Source organism: Pelodiscus sinensis, chromosome 3, assembly GCF_049634645.1.
Source record: "Pelodiscus sinensis isolate JC-2024 chromosome 3, ASM4963464v1, whole genome shotgun sequence".
Classification (NCBI taxonomy): Eukaryota; Metazoa; Chordata; order Testudines; family Trionychidae; genus Pelodiscus; species Pelodiscus sinensis.
In genome coordinates this window covers 70,420,145-70,445,004 of record NC_134713.1, presented here as the reverse complement: position 1 = coordinate 70,445,004, position 24,860 = coordinate 70,420,145, and the positions used below count along the sequence as shown (strand labels likewise).

Sequence of the window (24,860 nt, the reverse complement as noted above, 5' to 3'; positions counted from 1 at the left end):
ACAATATTGTTTAGTTCAATTATTTGTGCTGTGCAACAGCATATTGCTTAGTTGTATGTTCTCTAGAAATATTGAAGCCTTAGTAATAGTGGACCTCACTACAGTAACTGCAGTTAAACTTTTGTTGAAGTGGGCAAAACTATGTGCAAGCTATAGCAGATACAGGTAATACAATTCTGTTGGATGCTATTTAGATGCAGTTAGCCTCCTCCAAAGATTTTTCTTTTAATATTCTATGTTCAAAAGTCTTAAGCCATGTCTACACTAGGAGATTATTTTGAATTTACTAAATTCGATTTCTGGGCACCTGATTTTATAAATTCGAAGTTCCGTGTCCTCACTACTGGGGAAAATTGAATGTAGTCCAAGGCAGACTCTGTTAATGTGGATGTGCTATCTCAGATTCAGAAGCACTCTCGGGAGCTGCAGGAGGCCTCCCAGAGGCCAATAAGTTTGAATTAGTGGCATTGGAGCATCCACACTAACATGATTTTGGACTTTGAAGTTTGGGAATAGTGTTATTCCTCATGAAAAACAGGAATACAGAGTTCAAATTCCGTGGCCCTTTATGTCAGAATAATGGGCTTGGTAGTGTGGATGTATCATTTACAAAATCAACCTTGGGAGGCTAATTTTGGAGTAAGGTTCTAGTGTAGACCAGGCCCCAGATGGGTAGCCGTGTTAGTCTGTAACTTTAAAAAAACGAGTAGTCCTGTAGCACCTTAGAGACTAACAAAAAATATATATAATATGAGCTTTCATGGGCAAAACTCACCTCCTTACTAGCTCCAGCACTACTACTGGCAGTTTTTTTTCCCTCCCCCTCTCAATTCTTTTTCTGTTATAAATGTAGAGGTTCCCATATTCTCTCTCTCTCTCTCTCTCTCTCTCTCTCTCTCTCTCTCTCTCTCTCTCTCTCTCTGTAGTAGTAGACTACTACTTTTTTTTAACAGTATCATGAGCTTTTGTGGGTGCAACCCACGAAAGCTCATGATACCATCTACATGTTTTGTTAGTCTTTAAGATGCTGCTAGCCTATTTGTTGTTTTTTTTTTTAGTTTTCCCTGTTACAGACTAACTCAGATACCCCTCTGAATATTTTTTTTTTAATGTTCTGTTCAGTATATTCAGATAATCCTCATATGGATTAATGGGAATTTTCTGTCATACATCAGAGTATGACTAGTCTGGTTATTATAATTTTTTTAAGGGATGTATTGGTTAGCAACTAAAATGTAAATCCAAATGAAATGCTAAACAGAGTGATTGAAACATGCTTATAAAGATATTTAACCACTTTTACACAATTTATATTGCAGGCAGTCACTGCACTATGAAGCAATTCTTCATTATCACTTTATGTTCACTTCATAATCCACAATTCATTTATAAGTTGACTTCCAGCTAAAACTGGTCTCTTTTGTAGAGAAAAATGTTTGATATGTTAAAGTTAGAGTTATGTAAACTTATGTACATTTCTGGAAATAACTAATTTTTTTTGTTTCTGCTGGTCTGTCAGTGTGTTTAGGGTGCTTATCATTCACTGAAAACACTTATTAAATATTTATTTATATTTATAGCGTATACAAGCGGGTATCTTAAAAGCATTCAACAATCCAACAACTAAAACTGCAGATGAGGAAACAAAAAGAAAAGTTAAAGGTATTTGATTCTTTAATGCAGTATTGTCATGTTATTTAAAGCTATTTCTTTAAGTGTTTTTTACCAAATGAATTGCTGTTTTTAAAAAACAGCAAATGTACAAGTTTTAAAATATAATTTTCAAAATTACTTTACTGAAGTTGGTTTATGAGGCTTTTAATACATGTTATTCTAGTGCCATCTAGTGCACATGTAAAGTATCAAAGTGTTATGTATTAATCTGTTTCCAGTATCTAGAAAAAAAGGCTTTCTTTTTGTTAGTCCTTGTCATACAGTCATGTAAAACGTAGTTCTACTTTTACAAACGTATTTAGCATATATCTTCAGATCTTTCATTATGGACACAACTATTGTATGACTCATAAAGAGACTACCTTAGATACCTTGTTGATGAAATTACCATTAATTGTCTGACATTGTCTTTTATGAATAATATTTTGAAAATAATAAATTATTTGAATCAGACCAATATTTTCTAATCCTGGGCCTTTTATTTACATAATGCTTTAACTTTCTGCGTACAGTCAGCAATTAGTGTCATTAACATTCCAATGGTATTTAACTGTTCTAAAATGTTAAGTAAAACCCTTGCCAAATCTATAGAAAATTGAGCTTGATAATTATTAGAAATATATTGAACTGATTTTATTTTTTTATTTGAGCTGTACAGGTTTTTAGAAGCTGTTTGTCATTTAGGAAATCAGCCAGCAGGTCTGCTGCCTAAATGTCTTATACAATTCAGTACAATATTATATAAACAGGATTAATAACTTGCATTGTGTATTAAAATAAAAGAAGCCTTTCTTAAAAGGCTCTTTCTAAGAATGCAGTATTCTGTTATTGAAGGAGGAGGGGCAGAGAGAAACTGACTTCTGTATTTACTAAGCATTGACAAATATTAACAGTAAATTAAATATGTTATTGAATTAATTTCATTAGTGCTAGAAGAAAATAATGTGAACATAGTCCTGCATTATACTGTGTGTTCAGAATAATTCATAGAAAGAATTACATTGTACTTATACAATGGCATTGGATCTGTTTTTTCAGCATTTGGAAGAGAGGGTGTGAAGATGAACTTCATAGATAGAATCTTTGTTGGTGAATTGACTAGCACAGTCATGTGTGAGGAATGTGAAAATGTAGGTATTTTGGAATTCAGCTTGATGTGGAATAGAATTGTATTGTATGTTATACTGTTTAGTTGTAAAAATATTTTGTTGGAGTTGCTTATTTAGAAGGACTTATTTTGTCCTTAAAATATTATCCTCTCGTCAAAGAAGTCATGTGACTTAGAAAATATTTGCTTTGCTTTGTTTGTTTCTAGCTAATATTGGGCTGCAGGTTACAAATTCTACATTGGTTTTGGAAATACTGATCATACCTTTAAAACAGCACTTCCCAAATTTTTGAAAGCCTGAGCCTTTCTTTAGGAAAATTAACTCCACTCTCCCTGCCCCCACAAGTCTGCTATGTATTGTTCAAGTCCTCCCCATCTTAGTTTGTCCATTTTTCTTGCCCCCATGGCTAGTCCTTTGGGACATGGTCCACACTTTGGGAAGTGCTGATTTGATTAATGGGAATGGGAAAATCTATTTAATCAGATTATGGAATTGATGTTGATTTAAATGGTCTCTTCTTGAAATACTTTTAATAGTTAGCTGGGGGGTAATTTAGTATTGATCAACATTTCATAAAAAATAAGTAATTTACATAATTATTAATTTTTAGTTTATTATTTTGAAACATTTTCATGAATTATTGAATGTTGCATTTATATTTGTCTTACAATATTATATTTCATATTACAGGCAGTCCCAGAGTTACGCAGATCCAACTTATGTCAGATCCGCAGTTACGAATGGGGCTTTTCTCGCCCCGGAGGACATGAGCGGTGGGACACCCAGATGCGCCGCGGTCCCACCGCCCGCGTCCTCCGGGGCAAGAAAAGCTGCTCCGCATCTCCCTGGTCTGCTGGGGGGGGAGGGGGCGCAGCTAGTGCGTTCCCCCCCCCCGCCCCAGCAGACCAGGCTTTTCTCGCCGACGCCGCCTGGGGTAGAACAGCTGGGGCGCTGCCGGGTTGGTCCCGCAGCGCTGCTCCTCGGCGCTACTGGACCAACCCGGCAGCACCCCAGCTGCTCTGCCCCAGGCATCCCCAAGTCAGCCGCCGCTGAAACTGAGCAGCGGCTGACTACAGGATGCCCGAGGCAGAGTTGCTCTGCCCCGGGCTTCCTGGAATCAGCCGCTGGTCAGTTTCAGCAGCGGCTGAATCTGGACGCCAGTTCTGACTTACATACAAATTCAACTTAAGAACAAACCTACAGTCCCTGTCTTGTACGTAACCCGGGGACTGCCTGTATATTCATATAATATAATAAACCCTTTAAATCCAAATAATTAATCACAGTTTTGCAGTTTCTGGTAATCTTCCACTTGTGTACTGTGCAGAATATATTTTTAATATGTCACTGTTATCAGTGAAGAACTTCATCTGCATACAGCTTAGTAAGATTAAAAGTTATTTATATGGCATTATTTTTGCTTAGTTTCAAAGGGATCGGGACTTTGCTGATTATATAAATACATTAAAACAGGGTTCCAACTCATTTTCCTTTATCAGCATTGGTAGGGATTTTTATTATTTTTTTGGTCTAGCACCGATTCTTGCAAAATCGTTCTCCCACAGAAGTCTTGCTGAAATCCTCCCAACCCCCTAAAATGAGCCTATTAACAAACACACTTTAATTTAAACAGGTAGGGCTAGAGCAGTTCCGATCCTGATTTTTTTATTTTCCTAGCACCCAGAAATATTCTGGGTGCATCACAAAACAAATAAACATGTTTTCCTAGCTAAATTTCACATAACATCCACAAATGAGGATCATAAGCATACAAAGGGTAAAGGAATAGCAAGGATGACAGTAATATGAGAACGTAGTTAGCTTGTGAGTTGTATAGATACCTTAGCATTTTTGTTTGTTTATTTTACCTTCCCCTAACTTCTCATAAGCAAGGTGGCAAACCAGTTATAGAAGGGATTTGAATGTGCTGAGAGAGAGATCATAATAAATAGGCTTAGGCAGAATATTCTAGGCATAAGGGTAGCATGGAAGAGGGCATAAAGAGAAAATGTGAGAGAAAATTACTATGTAGACAAAGGTGGGTGAGGCAATATCTTTTATTGGACTAGCTTCTGTTGGAGATAGAAAAAAGCTTTTGAACTACACAGAGCCTAAAGAAGAGCTCTGTGTAGCTAGAAATCTTGTATCTCTCACCAACAGAAGCTAGTCCAATAAAATATATTATCTAAACTATTTTGTCTCTCTCTAATATCCTAATATTATACTACACAGCATATGTAAATAGTATCTAACTCCAATTCTACCATACATTTTTATTATCATTTATAGGAACCAACACATAATTTTGGAATAAAAGAGGGTATTTTAAAACACCCTGTTAACTTTTTCCATATATTTGCTTTAATTTAACTACTGGTACCATTCTAAACATATATGAATTTCTTGTGTCATGCATATAATAGCTCTATCTAATGAACCAATTAGACAATTTAACCCATTTTGGGCATAATCCTGTCATTTTACTCACTTGATAATAAGGATGTAAATCCTGATTATTCAGATAACCAGTTAAATGTTAGGTTTAACCAGTTAGACAAGAAAGCGGGAACCTGCTGTGGGACTGCTTCTCCATGGCTGGAACATTCCCCAACCTTCAAGACTTCCACTCCCAGACCTACACAGGGCTGGCTTCCAACTCTTGGCCCCAGTGGCAGGCCATGGGTGGGGGGGGCTGCTCTTGGGCACCAGTTATCAGTTATCTGGTGGCATTAGTAATTACATTCATTAACAGTGCAAAACTTCAAACATTTCTGCATAGGGTCAAAAGATTCCAAAGTTTTCCCTTCAGAGAGTTTACTCTGCAGTTTTCCACTGGGTTTGCACCCTCTGTCTATAGGAAAAAAATGGTAATCCATCCACAAACACCACATGTCCTCCAGCATCTGCATAGATCTCATAGTTCCATCAGCTGTCACTTGATTCCTATGGCGCACTACCTGTTTCCTTGTGCAGCCAATGACTCCCCATCTAGCATCTGTCTCTGAGACTTCCCTTATAAAGGGTTTCCCTATATTTTCAGTTTGTCCTGGGTTCTGGGATGGACACAAGATACATCTCCCTTTCTTACCTTCTGCCCTCTCATGTATTGTTACACCCAGTGCAGATAAGAAAATACATAGGCCATTATCTTCACTCTGGGGAAGATTGGTACTGCTGCAATCCATCTTCCGGAGTTTGATTTAGCAGATTTAGTAAAGACATGCTAAATCAAACTCAGAGGGCACCCCCATCGGCGGCTGGCATTCCTTATCCTGTGAGGAGTCAGGGAAGCTGATGGGAGCATTTGCTCCTCTTGGCCCTATGCTGTGGGGAGGGCATGAAAACTCAAATCAAAGTAATTAACATAGCTGGAGTTACGTATCTTGATTTGACCTTCCCTTTTAATGTAGACTTGGCCTCACTGGCTATTTGCCAGGATGGTCAAGGATACAACCCCTTGCTCTGGATATCCCTACGCCTCTAGGACTGGATAATGATATGGTTCACTTGATGATTGCACTATTCTATTAATTCCCTCTGCAGCATCTGGCATCAGCCACTGTCAGAAGATAGTGACTTGGGTTGGATGGACCATTGGACTGACCCAATAGGGCTGTTTTTATGATACTCTGAGTGGGGAGGGAAGTTCTCTTCTTTGTGTAGATTCACAGAGATATGACCTTGCCCAGTGTTTTTAATATACTAATATTTGACATAGTATTCACCAATACTTACTAACCCAAAATAAAATTATAGTTATCTTTAAATGTGTAGTACAGTGTTTGCAAAAGGTTCTTCATTCTGATTTTAAAAGATCTTGCACCTGACAGTTAGCTTTTGTATAGTTTTTTTTTTCTGTTGTAACAGTAATATGGAAACTTCATGCTAGAACTCTAATACTATTCTTTGTATCTAATTTTCTTTTCCTCCGAGATTTCCACAGTAAAGGAACCTTTCATTGATCTTTCACTTCCTATAATAGAGGAGAGGGTAAGAGACAAATCAAATATTTAATAAATAATCACAGCTTCTGCTGGAGTATGTTTTTACACGTGTGTTTATAAATGTATACATACACATTGTTTAGATTTATAAGCTGAGGAGGGCGGTGTGTGTGTGTGTGCAAGATACGATGTAATTTGTATACATAAAATATGTACAGTGTATCTGTATTCTTATTAAATTAGCCTACATTGAGAACAATTCATAAATAGGCATATGTGTTGTTTCAAGTTTAATTTAATAATATTTTGTCCATATATACCCATACATGTTCAAACAGATTATTAGTAGATTAGACTAAATGCAAACTAATTTCAGGGCAGTTAGAAACTTTTATTTTAGATAATTACTTTGAAAGCAGTGATTAGCACAGAGATAACTGTATAGGGTCACTTCATTAATTGGAAGAAAGTCTTGGATTTTTTTAAAAGTATCTTCCCTAGCTCCTCTACTATAGATATGTATTCTGGGGAGAGCATTTAATAACATAAAAAGGGAACTGATGGTTGGAGGCTGGAACACATTTGTTAGTTTTATTTGTTTGATCCCTGTTGGTACAAATTTCACCCTTCTGCATCAGTGGGGACAGTGGTCTTCCAAGGGAGTTCTCTCCGGGAGGAAGACAGGCAGTTTTTTCACCACCTCTTTTCCCCAGTGGTTCTGCAAGAGAAAAACAGTTTTAACTTGTGTTTGAGGTTTACTGAGAACAAGTGGAATCAGTGCCTCTTTAATGATACTGTTTTCCTGGGAATGAAAGTTCCCATTTTTTCATCTGCAGGCCTATGGATGTCACTACATTTTCCTTAAGAATCAGGTCCTGTATGTGTGTAATCTCTAGATGTAGATCACTGATTCCCAGCTCTTGTGGTTCTCACTTGGTCCTTCAGATATAGCTGTAGAATGGGTTATGTTCTGTAAATTTAGAAAACTATTGACTATCACAAGTCATAGGCTAATTAACCAATAAGTGTAGCTTTATTTAGCCTGGTACTTTTCAAAAATAGCAACTAAGAAACTAAGAGAGCGCTTTCATCTCATGGGACTAACACAACTACAACACTGCGCAAACAACTAAGAAATTTATGCTTAGTTTTATACATACATACATACATACATACTCCTGTACTCCATGAACCCATAGTTCATATATATAAATTCCTAAATCACAATATTTTATTTCTCAGGTCTCAAAACCTTTGCTTTTAGGAAGGACAAGTAAATGTAAAAATGTACAAGAAGCAGATCTTGGTCAGTTCAAGTGCTCTGCTATTACTGTGCCAAATAATCTACAAACAAAAATCACTAAGAGACACTCTTTAACAAAAGATAAGGTAAGAATGTAACTGCATTGCTGGCCAACTTTATATTCCAATCCTGTTGGAATATTTCAGGCAATAAAGTAGAATTCCTCTATGCTTAACGCTCCACAGTGAATGGGAAGCTTAAAAAAAATCAACTTCAAATTGACCTGGTGCATCTTTACATCTAGATTCATATATGTGTGAATTTTTAAAGTTAATATTTTAAAGTTAATGTTTTAAAGTTTAAATACGTAAATTACATATTTATAAAGCTATACAGAACATTATTGTAAGTGCATGAAAAATTAGTGATTGGGATGATATGTGGTTTGTTTGTAAATGTGGAATCTTTTTTTCTAGATTAATTTTTAATTCATGTACCTTAGTTTTTTGGCCTTCCCTCTCTTGCTAGCCTCCAAGTTTGCTTCTGGCTAAAATCACAGGCACAGTAATCCTGGCAAAAAGAGTTGGCAAGTCAGAATTAGTACCATTTTGTGGCTCAGTTGCCAGGGTGTGCCACAAAAATAGTACAGCTAACACAGTTTTCCTGGAGACAGAAAATAACTTCCATGTTACACTCAGCCTCTGGTAGCCCAAGGGCCTGGGAATTACAGTTCAACCCTTTAACATGGTTCTTCTTGATGATGGTACAACATTCTGCAGACAAGCAGTACTAAAAAAATTATCATTAACATTAAAGCTCTTTCCTACCTTCAGTTTTCTGTACTACTGTACTTCACAAGAAAGCATTTTCTTTTCAAAAATTTCAGAGCTCTGAATGGAAGTCTGTAATTGATGTGTACGTATTATTGCTAATAATGTGACTGAGGCTGTAGATTAGTATACAGGTTCTGCATTTACAATATCCTTTTTGTAAACTTCTTCTTTCTATGTAAGATCCAGCAGATGAATAGAATGTCAAAATACCAATGCTGACATGACTTAACCAATTGTGGAATTTATATCAAATTATTAAGAGTATCAACAGAAACATAAAACTCCATAGGTAGTTTCAGTCAGTGAATTATGAATAAAACTTTAAATCCAACTTAAAATATTTTTTTTAAAACAAGATTGATTTAAAATTATTCCAAGTCTAGGCTAGACAAAACTTTTCATAGATTGTAGGAAACAACTCCGTTTTTCCTGGAGGCGGACAAAATAACTTAATAAAACTGTTCAATCTCTAATTTTTGTTGTTCTGGGATTCAGAAATCTTTTTTTTTCTTTTGGACAAAAAAACATTGTATGCATCATTGTTTGTAGTAGTATTCTTTTTGTCTTTCTGATTAAGTGATGCTAAATATCACTTTTCTTCACTGAATCTATGTATCTGAAACAAGTAATTGCCAGTTGCAAGTCTGTTTGTATTCTCCGTCTCTAGCACAGGATTTCTGGAGCCCCAAGGGCTTTTGGAAAAACTCCATTTGCAGCAGGAAGACATCCAAGCACTGGTTACTAGTCCTTAGTGCTTTTATTCAACAAAGTAGATTTCATAATATTAAGGACTTAGTGAGTTCTGTTTGCATAATATCCTGAATTCTCATAGGAATTATTAACAATAATGAATTTGCTCCTTTTAACAACTTGTAGAAATTAAACAAACCTTTCTAGGGCAAGACATTTTTTTCTCATAGTGAAAAATCAAGTTGTGGATGGTTCATGGTTTTGTGTCTCTAATTTTTGTTTTTTCTTTATTAAACTGCACCAAGATTACATTATCTAAAGAAAGTAGGGTACAAGGTCTATGAAACATTGTAAGCACTTCAAAGCAGAAGACTGTTATTTTGTGTGTTTGTACAGTGCCTAACATAATGCGGTCCTGATCCATGAATGGGGCTCATAGGCACTAACACAATACAAATATAAATAAATAAATAATAAATGTATAGCTAGATAAATCAAAATATTGGGTTTTATTTTGTTTTGAATTATATTTGAAGTCCTAAATTATATTTGCTATTACTTAGTGATATTTGACTTTCTTGAGATTTACTAATATATTTTTTCTGTTTGTCTTCCATGCCCATTTTTTAAATAATAATATTGCAATTTCCAGAATCAGTTAAATCATGAAAGAAGTCTTGCCAGGAAAACTTCCTCTGGTGAGGAGGAGAGAAGTCCAGTTATCATGCATGAAAAAAGAAAGCTTGAAGTAGAAGGTTCTGGAGTTTTGTATTCGGAGGCCATAAAGACAACTACAGAATCTGCAGTAAATGGAAGTCAGACTGAAGGCAGTGAAAAGGAAGTCAGCCATTCTGAAAGTAGTGTTGATGCAGACAGTGAGGCCTCAGAAGGTGAAAGTGCTGCCAAGCAAGTAGTTTCTGGTAGATGCAGTAACACATCTGATTTGCATGTCAATGAGCTTAACCACTTACCAGTAAACATTAAACTGCCACACAACAAACTAAGTGACAGTAATAATGAGGTGATCACGAGTGCCATATCCAAACTCAGCTTTAGCACTATTGCAAATGACAGCGAAGAGCCCATCAGTGGGGATCCATCTTTCAGTTTGTCAAACAATTCAGTGTTTTCAGTGGAAAAGTCCCCTTTGTCCCAAAACCCTCAAAATGCTTTTCAGACCCTTTCTCAGAGTTATATAACTAGCTCTAAAGAATGTTCTGTGCAGTCCTGCCTCTACCAGTTTACATCTGTGGAGCTGTTAATGGGGAACAACAAGCTTTTATGCGAGAACTGTACAGAAAGGAAACAGAAATATCAAAAGAAAACTCACACCACAGGTAATATGCTAATGTTGTGTACATGTGTTGTTCATTTAAACAATTCCCTTTTAACACGGGGTGTGTGTGTCTGTCCTGCATCTGATTCATTGCTGGGACACCAGCAGCCAGTGTACAAGCCTGCACTTGAGAATCTATGTGCTGTGGAGCTCTGGTTCAGTGCTGTGACATCAGCAGCCTGGCTACAACAGAAAAGTTTCACCGTAGTCTCCACTAACCTTGGTTACCATCTGCAAGCTGTTGGGGCTCAGGGTGAAACTGTTGTGTTGTAGGAAGGCTGCTGGGGTCAGAGCACTGAACCAGAGCGGTACAATGCACAACGCTTGTGTGGGTTGTTTGTTGGAGTTTGTTTGTTGGGAAAGCATAGGTGCTGGAATTGGGGTGCTGTAGCACCCCCTGGCTTAAAGTGTTTTCCCTCGTGTACAGGGCAGGGGCTCTCAGCTCTCCCTTCCCCATATACATTGTTTAAGCCCCCCTGTCAGATGGTGAACCATAGCAGCAGAACATATAAGGCACTCCAGGCTACTGGCAGGTGGTGAGACAGCCTCATTAGCCTAGATATAGTCTCCCACAATATTTTTGCCAGCAAGCTAAGGGAGTATGGATTAGATAAATGGACTGTAAGATGGATAGAAAGCTGGCTAGACTGTCGGGGCCAGCGGGTAGTGATCAACGGCTCAATGTCAGGTTGGCGGTCGGTTTCTAGCAGAGTGCTCCAAGGATCTGTTCTAGGACTGGTTTTGTTCAAAATCTTTATTAATGACCTGGATGGATTGCACCTTCAGCAAGTTTGCAGATGACACTCAGCTAGGGGGAGAGGTAGATACACTGGAGGGCAGAGATAGGGTATGTCTACACTACCACCCTCGTTCGAACTAGGGTGGTAATATAGGCAACCGGAGTTGCAAATGAAGCCCGGGATTTGAATTTCCCAGGCTTCATTTGCATATAGCTGGGCACCACCATTTTAAAATGTCCGCTAGTTTGAATTTCACGAGGAGTAACGGTAGTTCGGAATAGGAAGCCTAGTCCAAACTACCTAGTGCGTGCCGCGTGTAGCCACGCGGCACGGAGTCCGCACTAGCGGACATTTAAAAATGGCGGCGCCCGGCTATATGCAAATGAAGCCCGGGAAATTCAAATCCCGGGCTTCATTTGCAACTCCGGTTGCCTACATTACCACCCTAGTTCGAACTAGGGTGGTAGTGTAGACATACCCATAGAGTCCAGAGTGACCTGCACAGATTAGAGGATTGGGTCAAAAGAAATCTGATGAGGTTCAACAAGGACAAGTGTAGAGTCCTGTACTTGGGGCGGAAGAATCCCAAGCATTGTTACAGGCTGGGGACCAAATGTCTAAGTAGCAGTTCAGCAGAAAAGGACCTGGGGATTACAGTGGATGAGAAGCTGGATACGAGTCAACAGTGTGCCCTTGTAGCCAAAAAGGTGAATGGCATATTAGGGTGCACTAGGATGATCCAGAGTAGTGGTTATTCCCCTTTATTCGGCTCTGGTGTGGCCATATCTGGAGTGTTGTGTCCAGTTCTGGGCCCTCCACTATGGAAAGGATGTGGATGCATTGAAGAGGGTCCAGCGGAGGGTGACCAAAATGATTAAGGGGCTGGAGCACATGACTTATGAGGCGAGACTGAGGGATTTGGGTTTGTTTAGTCTGCAGAAGAGCAGAGTGAGGGGGGATTTGATAGTAGCCTTCAACTTCCTGAAGGGAGGTTTCAAAGAGGACAAGGAAAGGCTGTTCACAGTAGTGATGGATGGCAGAACAAGAACAATGGTCTCAAGCTATTTCACTAGGAGGGTGGTGAAGCACTGGAATGGGTTACCTAGGGAAGTGGTGGAATCTCCATCCCCAGAGGTTTTTAAGTCTCAGCTTGACAAAGCCCTGGCTGGGTTGATGTAGTTGGGATTAGTCCTGCCTCGGGCAGGGGGCTGGACTTCATCACCTCCTCAGGTCTCTTCCAGCTCTATGATTCTATGAAAAAAACAAAACAAAAACCTGGGATATTTAGTCTTGAGCAAAGAAGATTTGGAGGGGACTTGATTAGGGATGTTAAATTTTGTATAATCAACTAAATGGGAGCAGGCCGGCCCGAGCCCTTTTGGCGCCCTGGGCATGCGGCGCCACCCCCGGGGACAGGGCGCATGCGCAGGCCCGACCCCCCACCCCACGGTGCGCGGGCCCACCCCCGGGGAGCACAGTGTATGCGTGCGCCGGCCACGGCTGCTGGTGTGCAGCCTGGGGCCCACCCCTTGGGACACTCGGTGCATGTGCGCGGAGGTCACGGCCGCTGGCGCGCAGCCCGGGCCCCACCTCCGGGGCTCACGGCACATGCGCTGCCCAGCCCGGCCTGGCCAGCGCTGCTGGCGCACGTGCCGGGCCGTGCAAGGCCCCGCAGCTGTGGGGGCAAGGGCGCTGCTTTCCGGCGCTGCGGGAGCCAGGAGCGCGGCTCCTGATGGCAGCTGTAAGGGACACTGTGCGCCCCCTGTGGGTTGGCGCCCTGGGCAGCTGCCCGGCTCGCCCATGCCTCCGTCCAGCCCTGATCGGGAGCTAACTCCGCTGCAGCTCTGCCTTTTAAATGGATTAAGAGTTTTTCAGCTCTAATACACTTAAAAAGCAGAGGCTCATCTGGGACTAGGCACCAGCTGGAAATCAGCTGATTCCCAACTCGTGCCCAGTTCCCTCTGCCCCCTGCAGAGACAGTGCGTGGGGGAACTGGCTTTTAAGCCGGCTCCCCCCAGCACTGGCTCCTGTTCCCACCCTTGCTGCCTCTGATGGAGGCAGCGAGGTGGGGGGAAGCGACTAGTCACTTACATCCCTACATCTAATAACAGTCTTCAAATATGTTAAAGGGCTGTTTATAAAAAGGACTGTGACCTATTGTTCCTCAGGTTTCTTGTAGGAATGACAGGTAATAATATGCTCAATCAGCAACAAGAGAAAATTAGGTTTGATGTTAGGAAGAACTTTTTACCTATAAGGTTAATTAAGCACCGGAATAGGTTTCCAAGAGTAGTTGTGGCACCTATCTTGTTGGAGGTTTGTAACAATAGGTTAGACTGGGGTGCACAATAATTTTTGATGGGGTGCTACTCCCAGAATTTGGTAACTAGTCAAGTGCTGCACTCTTCCATAAAATTAATGAAGGAGGTGTGCGGTCTGTGATGGAGGTTGGATGCAGAAGGGAGCTTGGGATAAGGGGTGGGACTGTAGAAGGGGGGTGTTGTATCTGGAAGGTAGTTGTGAACTAGGGCAGGAGACTGGAATGTAGAAGGGGGTGCAGGGTCGGGAAGGGAGTATAGGTGCAAGGGAGGATTCTGACGTGGAGGAGGGGTACAGGAGGTAATGCAGGATCAGAGAGGGGATTGTGGCTTGGGGAAGGAGTGCAGAAGGCAGTGCAGGGACCTGGGTTGTGACTGGAGGTAGGGGACTGGGGTGCAAGGTCTGGGAGGGGTTTGTGACATGAGACAGCTGTGCAGGAGGAGCTATAGGGATTGGGGGTGCAGGGTCTGGGAGGAGCTGGGAAGCGGGGCCATGCTGGGAGCCTCTGGTCCTGTGCAAAAGCCCCGGGGGTGGGGGGGAGGGAGGAGGAGTGGCTGGGAATCCCGGCCCCTGCCCTGCCCTGCCCTGCCCCAGCCGGCTTTTGCGCTCGACCACAGGGCTCCCAAAGCCAATTGTGCTCTGCCTCCCAGTCGCTTCCCTGCCCCCGCCAGGCTTCCCTCTGGCGCCCTGTCAGAAATTCACAAAATACTGGACTTTGCACATGTCCGGTATTTTCTGAATTTTTCTACCAGACAGACGGTGCAAACACCGCACTATCCAGTAGAAAACCGGACACCTGGCAACCCTACAAGGGCCTAGACTTGGTGACCTCTCAAACGAATGTTCTTGCTCCTGTGTTTGTAGTACATAGCAAGAAACTTTTGAACAATACATCATGTTACTTTGTTAGTGTAGTTTTTTACTACAAGGTGCTAGAGTGCAATACAAACTCAACTTGGCATATTTTAGTGCAGTGGTCCCCAACCTTCAGAGGCTCCCGGGCGCCCGGGAGGTGGGGGCCACTCACGCGCCGGGCGCCCGGGAGGTGGGGGCCACTCACGCGCCGGGCGCCCAGGGGCGGGGCTGCTCGTCCGGGGGCACACCAGCGGTCTGGGATGCCCTTGCACCCGGCGCCGGTGTGTGCCCTAGGGCCGGGGTTGGGGCCGCCCGAGCGCCTTGTGCCGTGGGCCCGGGGCTGGCGCTGCCGCCCGAGCCACGCGCCTGGGGCCAGCACCGGCGCCGCTCGAGCACCGAGCGCCTGCATGTGCCCCGTGGCTGGGGCCGCCCGAGCGCCGCGCACCGAGCGCCGCGCACCCAGCGCCGGTGCGTGTCACGCACCTGGGGCCGGCGCCTCCCGTGCGCTGGGGGCGGGGCTGGCCCAGGTTGTCGGCGGGCGCCCACGAATGCCCCGGCGGGCGCCATGGCGCCCGCGGGCACTGCATTGGGGACCACGGTTTTAGTGTAACAGTCAGCAATTACATTGTAACAGGTATTAATTAGGTAGTGATGCAAAAAGGATCTGCAGTTCTGTGCAGCAGTATCTCAAATTATAAACATAGACTTAGTTTTGTGCCCCCCAGAGTCCTGCTGAACAGGCATGTAAGAGTCTAACCATTCTGATCTCTTTGTAGAATCAGAGCCTGGTCAACACCAGTATTTCTTGAATACAAGAACCAAATCCAAGTCCAGTATTAAGTGCTCAGCGTATACTTGCTTAAGTATTTTATCACTTAGTTGTCAGTGTCTCTTCTGAGAAGTATGTGAGCTGTTGATTGCTGATCTGTAGAACAGAGGAGAATGCTGCTTCTTGTGCTAACCAATGTGATGAGGGCTTGTAGGAGTATTTTTGCTGGATGTAAAAGTATTTTTGCTGGATGTAAACAGTGAAAAATGTTGAACAAAATAAAACAAATTACAAACTAGTTTTTCTGTTGATGCATGTACATTTCAGTGGTTTTAACTATTCTTTGTGATCACTTTGATCTTTATAAATTGTTGAGTTGTTTTGTAATTTTTACACTATGTGCTGTACAGAAAAGAAAACTGAAGGCTTATACACTAATGCCCGGAAACAACTGCTAATTTCTACCGTTCCTGCCATTCTTGTTCTCCATCTGAAAAGATTCCACCAGGTAAAAGATAGATAGATCTTTTAAAATTCACTTATTAAAAGAACTTGTCATAACAAATTGTCTCAACCTAGCAGAGATGTACAGAAGTGGCTTTCACACAGGGATATGTTAAGGGGTTTTTTTTGTGGTAGGACTTCTCATGGTTTCTCTTATTTAAGAGAGTACAACTGCAGCAACTTCTGGCTGCTGCTGTTATTCTGGCCATGTTTGATGAAAGCTGAACTGAAGACACACAGCAGCCTGCATCATAGGCTGTTGGTTTGAGTACTAGCTGCTAATTCTTCTGCATCTATTAATTCAGGACATCCCCACTTGGGGTATACTTTAATGTTCATTCAATGAATTTGGGAGATATCTCAGTTCCTTCTGTAGAACACAGGAAGAGCCAGGTAGGAAAAGTTGGGGAAGCCCCACGTGTGAAAGATATAAATTGGGTGAAGGAGAGGCAGAACTGGCCAAAACTCAGGATTCACAGATGAAAGTTTCAGAGTTTTGGAATTTGATTTCATTACAGATTGGAACAAAACCATTTTTACCAACATCTTTTAGAAATGGAGAAAACCCCCATCTCCAATGTTGTTTTCAAAACACTGTTGCATATAGTGCTCCTGAAAGGAAATGTGTGAAGCTGACATTCTTGTCAGTTTTGCTGCTGTTGATGAATATCATTGAGCAGCTAAATGGGCTTCCAAGGACTGGGGCAACCTTGCCACGTGGACTGTCCCAGATTGCCTGATGTCATGGGATTCTGGCAGTCCTGGGGTGCCCAGTCAAGGCAGTGCGCATGAACGGGATAGTGTAGAACCACAGCCCCTGGGAGCCAGTGCTAGGACTTACCCCAGCTCTGTGATAGGGAGCCTGAAAGCCTTGGGAGCACTGTCCTTGAGCCAGACTCTGAGAGCTTCTAGATACCCTACTGCAAATGCAGGAGTAAAGCTGCAGCTAGAGCTAGGGTAACAAGAGCTTCCAAGCTCCTAGCTAAAAACTTTGACATGGTAAGGCTTGGACTCAGTAGCTAGAGCCTGAGCTTTCAGAATTATAGGCTTTGTGCTCTGTAGTATGGAGAGTGGCAGCACTGCTATACAATGGGGAGCCTGATAACCCCTAGGGTACGTCTAGACTACATGCCTCTGTCGCCAGAGGCATGTAGATTAGGCTACCAGACATAGGAAAATGAAGCAGCGATTTAAATAATCGCCGCTTCATTTAAATTTACATGGCTGCCGTGCCAAGGTATTTGTCGACCACCCAGGTATGCCTCCTGGGATGAGTTTTACCTGGGTGGTGGACAAATACCTTTGATGTCGACACCCGCGCATCCAGACTATCGCGCTGAGCCGACAAACAGCTGATCAGCTGTTCGTCGGCTCAGCGCGGCAGCCATGTAAATTTAAATGAAGCGGCGATTATTTAAATCGCCGCTTCATTTTCCTATGTCTGGTAGCCTAATCTACATGCCTCTGGCGACAGAGGCATGTAGTCTAGACGTACCCCTAGAGCCCAGGCTTATGCTAAGGCTCCACAAGCTAATGACAGTAATTCCCATGTTTAATAAATGAGTGGATTTAAAATCAAAATATATTCTGATAAACTTACTTTATATATATATATATATTCAACAAATTTCAAGTAGTTTTACTTAACAATTTCAAAATGTTTGTGAATTTTTAATTTTTCTAGTGTCCATCACAACAGATATTGACAGATTCTGAGTTAAAAAAAAAACCCTAATCCTCTAGTAAATAAGAAATGCATCATTCACCTTTTTCTAACATAAAAATGTAGAAATCAAGAGTCTGCTATGCTATATGATTAGTTATGTAGATGTCATGTAGTCTCTTGGTTAGTAAAAAAGACATACTATGTTTATACTTTCTTTTCTTTAGGAAAATAACTAAAAATGTGCAAATCCAAAACCAAATTAAAAACAATTATTTAAATCTTTGATTTTAATCAGAATTTAGATCAGCAAGTAAGATCTAAATTCAACTGCCTGGACTGTGATATCAGAGTTTGAATTCTGTTGCCGCTGCAATATTATTAGTCTCTTGCATCATGCATTTTGCTATGGAGATTAATCCTCCACTACATTTTCCGCACCAATCTAACTTCAGCTGCCAGAGGAGCTGGTAGTAATCCCTGTAGGCAGTTTGCATAACACTTTCCATTATAGGAAAATAGAGTGAGCTTTTATTTATTAGCACATTTACCAGGGGTTGGTTGGACCCTTAGGAAGGGGACTTAGGATAGAGGCTTGGGGATCGGGGAGGGTTGGGAATGTGGAGGGAGGGGGCTCAGAGCAGGGACTCTGATCAGGGAGTGGGGGTTCAGGAGTCAGGGAAAGTTATACTCCAGAATGACCACAGGGGAGCAGCAAGCAAGCATGTCCCCACTCCTCCGACAGCCCCAGAAAGCTGCACAGCAGCCAGCGGCTGGGCAGCATTGCTCCTGCCACTCTGGCCTGGTCCTGGGGAGTGGTCTGCGGTAAGGCAGACACCTTGCAGAGCAGCCAGTATCTGCACCCCCTGCCCTGTCAGGTAAAGGGGTGGGGAGGCTCAATGTAGGAGGTGAGGGTGGCCTCTGGCTGCTCCCCAAAGTGGCAGGACTGCATTGTCTGGCTGCTCCCTAGGGCTGGCCCAAAGTGTCAGGAGCCATGCTGCCTGGCTGTTAGCTGCTGTGCAGCTCTCTGGGGCTGTCAGGGCAGTCGGGGCGTGCTTGTTTGCTGCCCCACTGTGGTCATTCTGGAGTATATAGGGCTATGTCTAGACTGCAGGCTTCTTTCGAAAGATGCTCTTTCGAAAGCATCTTTCGAAAGAGCATCTTTCGAAAGATCGCGTCTAGACTGCAGGCGGATCTTTCGAAAGAAAAATCCGCTTTTTCGAAAGAGAGCACCCAGCGAGTGCTCTCTTTTGAAGACGGTCTCTTTACATTGAAGAACGCCTTCCTTCGAAAGAGGAACTTTCGAAGGAAGGCGTTCTTCCTCGTGAAACGAGGTTTACCGCCATCGAAAGAAAAGCCGCGTTCTTTCGAAATAATTTCGAAAGAACGCGGCTTGAGTCTGGACGCAGGGGAAGTTTTTTCGGGAAAAGGCTACTTTTCCCGAAAAAACCCCTGAGTCTGGACACGGCCTAGCTGTCCTTACTATCACAGCCCTCCCTTTCCATTTGGTGAGAAACAATCCCATTCCATGCTCATCCGATTGTCCTGGCACAACCAAGCCCTTACCATGCTTTAAGTTATAAAAGGAATAAATTTGATAGTCCTAACTCTTACTGTTTAGGAGAGTTCTTGAACAAATTGACTCATGGATGGACACAGAGACAGACAAATTTTCTTGAATATTATTTATTTATGTGCTCATTTATTTTATGAATTAGCACTGTCACATGTTGCAGCAGATCTTCAAATTTTGTCAGGGCTAAAGATCCGGATCCAAAGGAGTGTAGTGCCTTTCTTTGTCTGGTGAAATTTTGGTCAAGTGTTGCTGAGAGAGAAAATGTCATTCTTCGGGAAAATTATGACAGTATGGCAAAATAATTAAACATGAACTTTCTAAAGAGTTGGGCCTGCACCGGCTAATATGTGAGAGAGAGTTGGCACAATTGTATATAAAGCAAAGTTGTTTCTCTTTACTTTTTGAAACTAAAAAACTATGAAATGACATTAAAATATTTATATAATTCTTGATATTTCAACCAAATTAAGAGTCAAAAGATAGGAAAGCCAAATTTATGTGCAACCTTAATTGTTGCATTGTGTGTATATGCAGTATGGTACAGTAATTCCTCATTTAACACTATAGATATGTTTCAGAAAATGATTGTGTTAAGTGAAAATGTGTTATGCGGGGTCAATTTTCCCATTGAAAATAATGGAAAAGGTGGGGGCTGCGTTTCAAGTGGTGATGTCTGTTGGGACCGGGAAATAAGGTTGAGGGAGAAAGGGGACTGGGTTACAGCAGGGAGGGGAGGTGTTTGGCTCTAGGGAAGGGAAAAGAAGGAGAGGGGAGGGGGATTGGGTGGAGTATGCCCCTGTGATGGGTCAGCCAGGACCTGCACTGTGTCCGGTGAGGGGGGGTTGCCGGGGAATAGCGCGGCGAGCGGCGAACCCTCCGCTGCTTTGCAGGGAGGCGGGAGAAGCCCCGCGCAGCCGCCAGCAATGGGCTGGCTGGGGAAATCATGTTATTACGGGGATGGTTGTGTAATTCAAAAAACGTTCCCTAAAAAAAAAAATCGTTCTATTGCGGAAACATGTTAAGTGGGCACGTGTTAAATGAGGAATTACTGGTGTGTGTGTGTGTGTGTGTGTGTGTGTGTGTGTGTGTGTGTGTACACACACACACCATTTATTCATATTCAACTTTTTCCATGTCTCCTCCATTGCACAGAATGGACACATCATAAAGGGGCAGAAATGCAGAAAACCAAAATAATGTTTTTGTAGTATAGCTTTTTTGGTATGTAAAGTTGAAGAGGTGAAAAACAAATTTATATAAAATGTTTTTATCCATAATCATTGCAGATTTTGTGTTTTGTCTTATCAGGTTATTCTAATATTGAAGCAATACACTTAGGAAGCTATGTAAAAATGTTTCTTTCATACTCTTATTTTCTCTTGAAGGCTGGTTTGAGTCTACGGAAAGTGAATAGACATGTGGATTTCCCACTAATTTTAGATTTAGCACCATTTTGTTCTGCTTCCTGCAAGGTACAGTATATTAAGAATATATTTTAGAGCTTTTCTTTTAAAGGAATCATTTACAATAGTGCAATTTTTGTATATATGAATACAAGTTAAACTCTAATTTTCACATCAAAAAAATTACAAATTGTGTGTTCCAGCTATACCTTAGGATCAGATCTTCAACTGGTGTTAACTGGCATTGCACCTTTTGAAATCAGTTGAGGATGATCTGTCTCCCTTCATGTTTTAAAATGAGCACAGTAGCATTAGAGCTAGCTACCAGTGCTTCTGGGTTTAGTTATTGAACTCTGAGGCTACATCTACATTGCGGGTTTTTTGCGAAAGAGGAAATGCAAATGGAGTGCTCATTTGCATATCTTCTTCAGATAATTTTAGCGGAAGAGGTTTTTACAATAAAAAGCCCTGTGAAGACTGGGCCATTTGTTGGAAAAAAACCTTTTGTGAAAGAGCCTGTAAACTTCATTTTTTTGAGGAATAAGGGATCTTGCGTGAAAGGGGTTTTTTTTCCCCAACAAATGGCCCAATCTACACAGGGCTTTTTATCACAAAAACTTCTTCCGCAAAAAGGATCGGAAGGATATATGCAAATGAGAGTGCAAGATATACAAATCAGCACTCCATTTGCATTTCCTCTTCCGCAAAAAACCCGCAGTGTAGACATAGCCTCATGTCATAGTCTCCACTTGTTTCTCAAGTTACTTCAGAATTGCAAAATATACTTAACAAACCATAGTCCCTGTCAGCTGTTTGCTTGCTTTATTGTTATACTGTTTGAAAGTATTACATATATATTGTTGTACAAATCTACTATAAAATGATGCAATTAATCTTCATTTTCTGTGATTTTTGTGAATAAGAATGTTACGGATAAAACAAGAGTTCTGTACACTCTTTATGGAATAGTGGAGCACAATGGCTCAATGCGAGGAGGTCACTATGCAGCATATGTGAAAGTCAGAACAGCTTCCAAAAAATTACTGGAGCATATTACTATCAATAAAAATGTTCAAGGTATGTCTGACAAACCCTTTTCCTTCTGTAACTAAACAAAATTGATCATTGCTACAACTCATCAGGTCGTATTTATATTGAGTATATAAACAATTTGGCCATGAATATTCTCATAATTTGCAGTGCCACACAAGTTGTTAATTTTTGTTTTGTTAAACCCAATATACAAATACTAATTTCTGTGCCATCCCCTTCCCTACCGTGGAATGCCCAGATCACCAGCACATCTTCCTATCTTTACTGAAGTCCTTCTTAAAGATTCACTTCTTAGCTAGTGCCTGCAGCAAGTTACTTCCTTCTCTGGGAGTCTTGACTCTTGTATCTTCTTAGATCCGAAATGGTTAGAAACAGAGGATCCCAATGGAACCTTATAGTGTTTTTAAAATTGCAATTAATTTTGAATCTCATACTATGCTAGGTACATTTTCTGCACTTAAAAATACCAAATGCTGTACTGAGAGAAGTAAGAAATGCTGTTCCATGGAAGACTGAAAATTTCCCCTGGTGGTTCTGCTAACACGGAAATTGGAAGGAATATTTCAACAGTTATTTAATAGCCATTTATAAACACTATAAGGATCCAATGGGCTCATGAACTTTTTTAAAGAGAACCAAGTGACCAGTGCTTTTTTTGTGACGGTACTGCCCACTACGCAGTATCGCTACCTCCAGACGCAGTACCGACACCTCCAGTCAGAGCTCAACAACTTTTCCCCTGGAGTACTGGCATCTTTTTTTTTTTTAAACCTCATTTGAAGCACCGTTTATATAATTTGATAGGAAAGGTATAAACTGATAAATAATAACTCTTTGATTTGCATTTCAGGTTTAAAGGAAGCTGTGGGGTCATCAGCAGGACAGTGGGTGTATGTTAGTGATGTCCATGTACAGATGGTTCCAGAATCAAGAGTACTAAATTCACAAGCATATCTGTTGTTTTATGAAAGAATAGTGTAATAGTGTTTTTCTGTTTAACTTGAAAAATGGTAATGGGTATTTAGTCTTATTTAAATGCTGCAGTGGTTGCAGTACCTGTAAATATTGTGCCTTAATCTGCCCTTTAGTAAAAAAGACACCATACTTTGACCTGAATTTCACTCATGCTGATTATCCACTGGCTTTAAAATGTTCACTTTGCCAAACATTAAAATTCCTGAACACCCTGTATCAGTGAGAGACAGACATTCTGCCCTGTTGAAGTTAATGTGAGTTTTCCCGTGAAATTCAGCGGAACCAGGATCAAAACCATGATTTTAAACTAGTTAAAAATGAAAATTACTGTGGTAATGTAAAGTGCCTGGATTTCCTGGACAGTTATAATGCAAAATTATTAATCTTCAGTGGGATTTAGTCAAGATCGTATGAATGGCTGAGTTTGATATTTTGACTTAAGATTTTTCCAAACAAATTTGCATCATGTTGTATTTCCAGAATTATTAACTGGAAAACATTGCTTTTAGAGTGGAATGGTGACATTGGACAACATTGATTGGTTAATGCTACAGTGTGTGTAACTTTTCTGATGTTCTACTAGGAAAACTTAAACCATAGCATCTACCAGTTCATGCTTCCTGATGGTAAATAGAATATTTAGAGGTTGGATTATCTCAAAAACCCATGTAGGCTTGATACACTTTGCTCTGAGCCTTTTCTGATTGGCTTTATTATAGGAATTTCCTACCCTCGTACTACCTATGGTATAATTTTGCTGTAAGTCTGTCATTTGTAAGTTTAATGATTTAATATATAGCTATTGTATTTATTCTGAAATAAGAGAAAATTACAAATAGCTATTTTAGTAAAAAACAGCTATATTTTGGTTGTGATTACACATGTACAGTATATAGTGAGCTTGTGTATATGTACAAAGTTATTCAAACTGGGTAATTCTGTTATTAATGATTCTAAAAACAAATTTGCTCATCTGTTGCTGATTACTATACTCACAGAAGTAATAGTTGACAGATTATTTTTGCAGTTTGTGAGAGCTGGACAGCAGATGACAAATTCTGCCCTCAAATAGGTATAAGCAACTCCCTTTGAAGTCAGTGGCGAGGTTGAGGAGATCCACTGGAAGAATTTCCCCCTAGTACACAAACTGTACTATCTGTCATAATGTCAACACTTATTTTTCTTGGCAACTCCATTATTTTTGTCCCATAATAGACAATTTCTGTCAGTCTTTGGCCTTATAATTGAGCTGGTTATTTTGATATTTTAGATAATCTGATAATTTATTGAAATACTGAACTCCTAAATAGTTTCTGTTTATCTTGAAACCCATTCATCATGACTGCCAATATATTTGATAAATAAAAAGCTTTGTGTTTATTTTTTATTATTGTTTCAACAATAGACCTATGTAATTTTATGGTAAAAATTAACTGGCAGTCCTCCTCATCACAGCATTCTGTACTTTATAAATGTCAGCTTCTGCACAGCAGTTAAAGCAGCCTACCGGGATGTCTGAAAAGCAGCAAGAGCTAGCATAGTTAACTTGCTCAGAGGTAAGGAGTAGAGGCTGCATAGGGGGACTCCATATTCCACATGTTGCAGGATAGTGTTCCATGGCAGCACAGAGTGCCATGTAGATCCACCTAACAAAACTCCAACATGGGAGGGCAGGAGGTAAGCAGGCATAAATGTCTTAGAGCCATTGGGCTGTATAGCAACACAGAAGAGCTAATGGCTGGTTGGAGCTAGTTGGTCTGTAGGCTTTGTTACCAAGAAGTTGAGGTTATGGCAAGGTTAGCTAATACATGTTGGCTAACAGGCTTATTCCCAAGAGTAGATTCAAATTAATGCCTCTTCCCTAAGTTTAGCTATCATCAGCTTAGATAAGTCTACACTAGGGAAAAGGTCCTGGGGCAGCTGTAGTTATATAACATGTTGGTTATCCTTGACTTCTTTTCCTAATCTCAATAAAGCCACACAGGGTGCAGAAAGATGTTCGGGTTTGTTTTTTTCCTCCTTCTCTTCTTTCTACATAGTTGGTTGAAACTCATAATGTGTATGGGATTCCCAAAAAACAAGAAATGTCACTTGAATGCTGACAGAGAAGTTCCACCATTGTGATAGCTCCACAGAACACCAATGATCCACTGAATTTACAGGTTTAGAACCAC

At 41.1% G+C, this 24,860-nt stretch overlaps 1 protein-coding gene across 3 annotated transcripts in view; it reads left to right on the top strand.

Annotated features, from left to right (window-relative positions):
- The window catches only part of USP45 (ubiquitin specific peptidase 45), a 111,837-nt gene extending 87,771 nt beyond the window's left edge, over positions 1 to 24,066 (top strand). For all 3 annotated transcript variants that reach the window (XM_075923924.1, XM_075923923.1, XM_075923925.1), the window contains 9 exons: positions 1,581 to 1,662; positions 2,713 to 2,804; positions 6,717 to 6,773; positions 7,970 to 8,116; positions 10,146 to 10,830; positions 15,923 to 16,020; positions 20,641 to 20,727; positions 21,582 to 21,735; positions 22,562 to 24,066. In XM_075923924.1, coding sequence (XP_075780039.1) covers positions 1,581 to 1,662; positions 2,713 to 2,804; positions 6,717 to 6,773; positions 7,970 to 8,116; positions 10,146 to 10,830; positions 15,923 to 16,020; positions 20,641 to 20,727; positions 21,582 to 21,735; positions 22,562 to 22,692 — 1,533 coding nt within the window. In that variant the 3' untranslated portion in view covers positions 22,693 to 24,066. The remainder of the gene's footprint in view (positions 1 to 1,580; positions 1,663 to 2,712; positions 2,805 to 6,716; positions 6,774 to 7,969; positions 8,117 to 10,145; positions 10,831 to 15,922; positions 16,021 to 20,640; positions 20,728 to 21,581; positions 21,736 to 22,561) is intronic.
- The last annotated feature ends 794 nt before the right edge of the window (positions 24,067 to 24,860 follow it).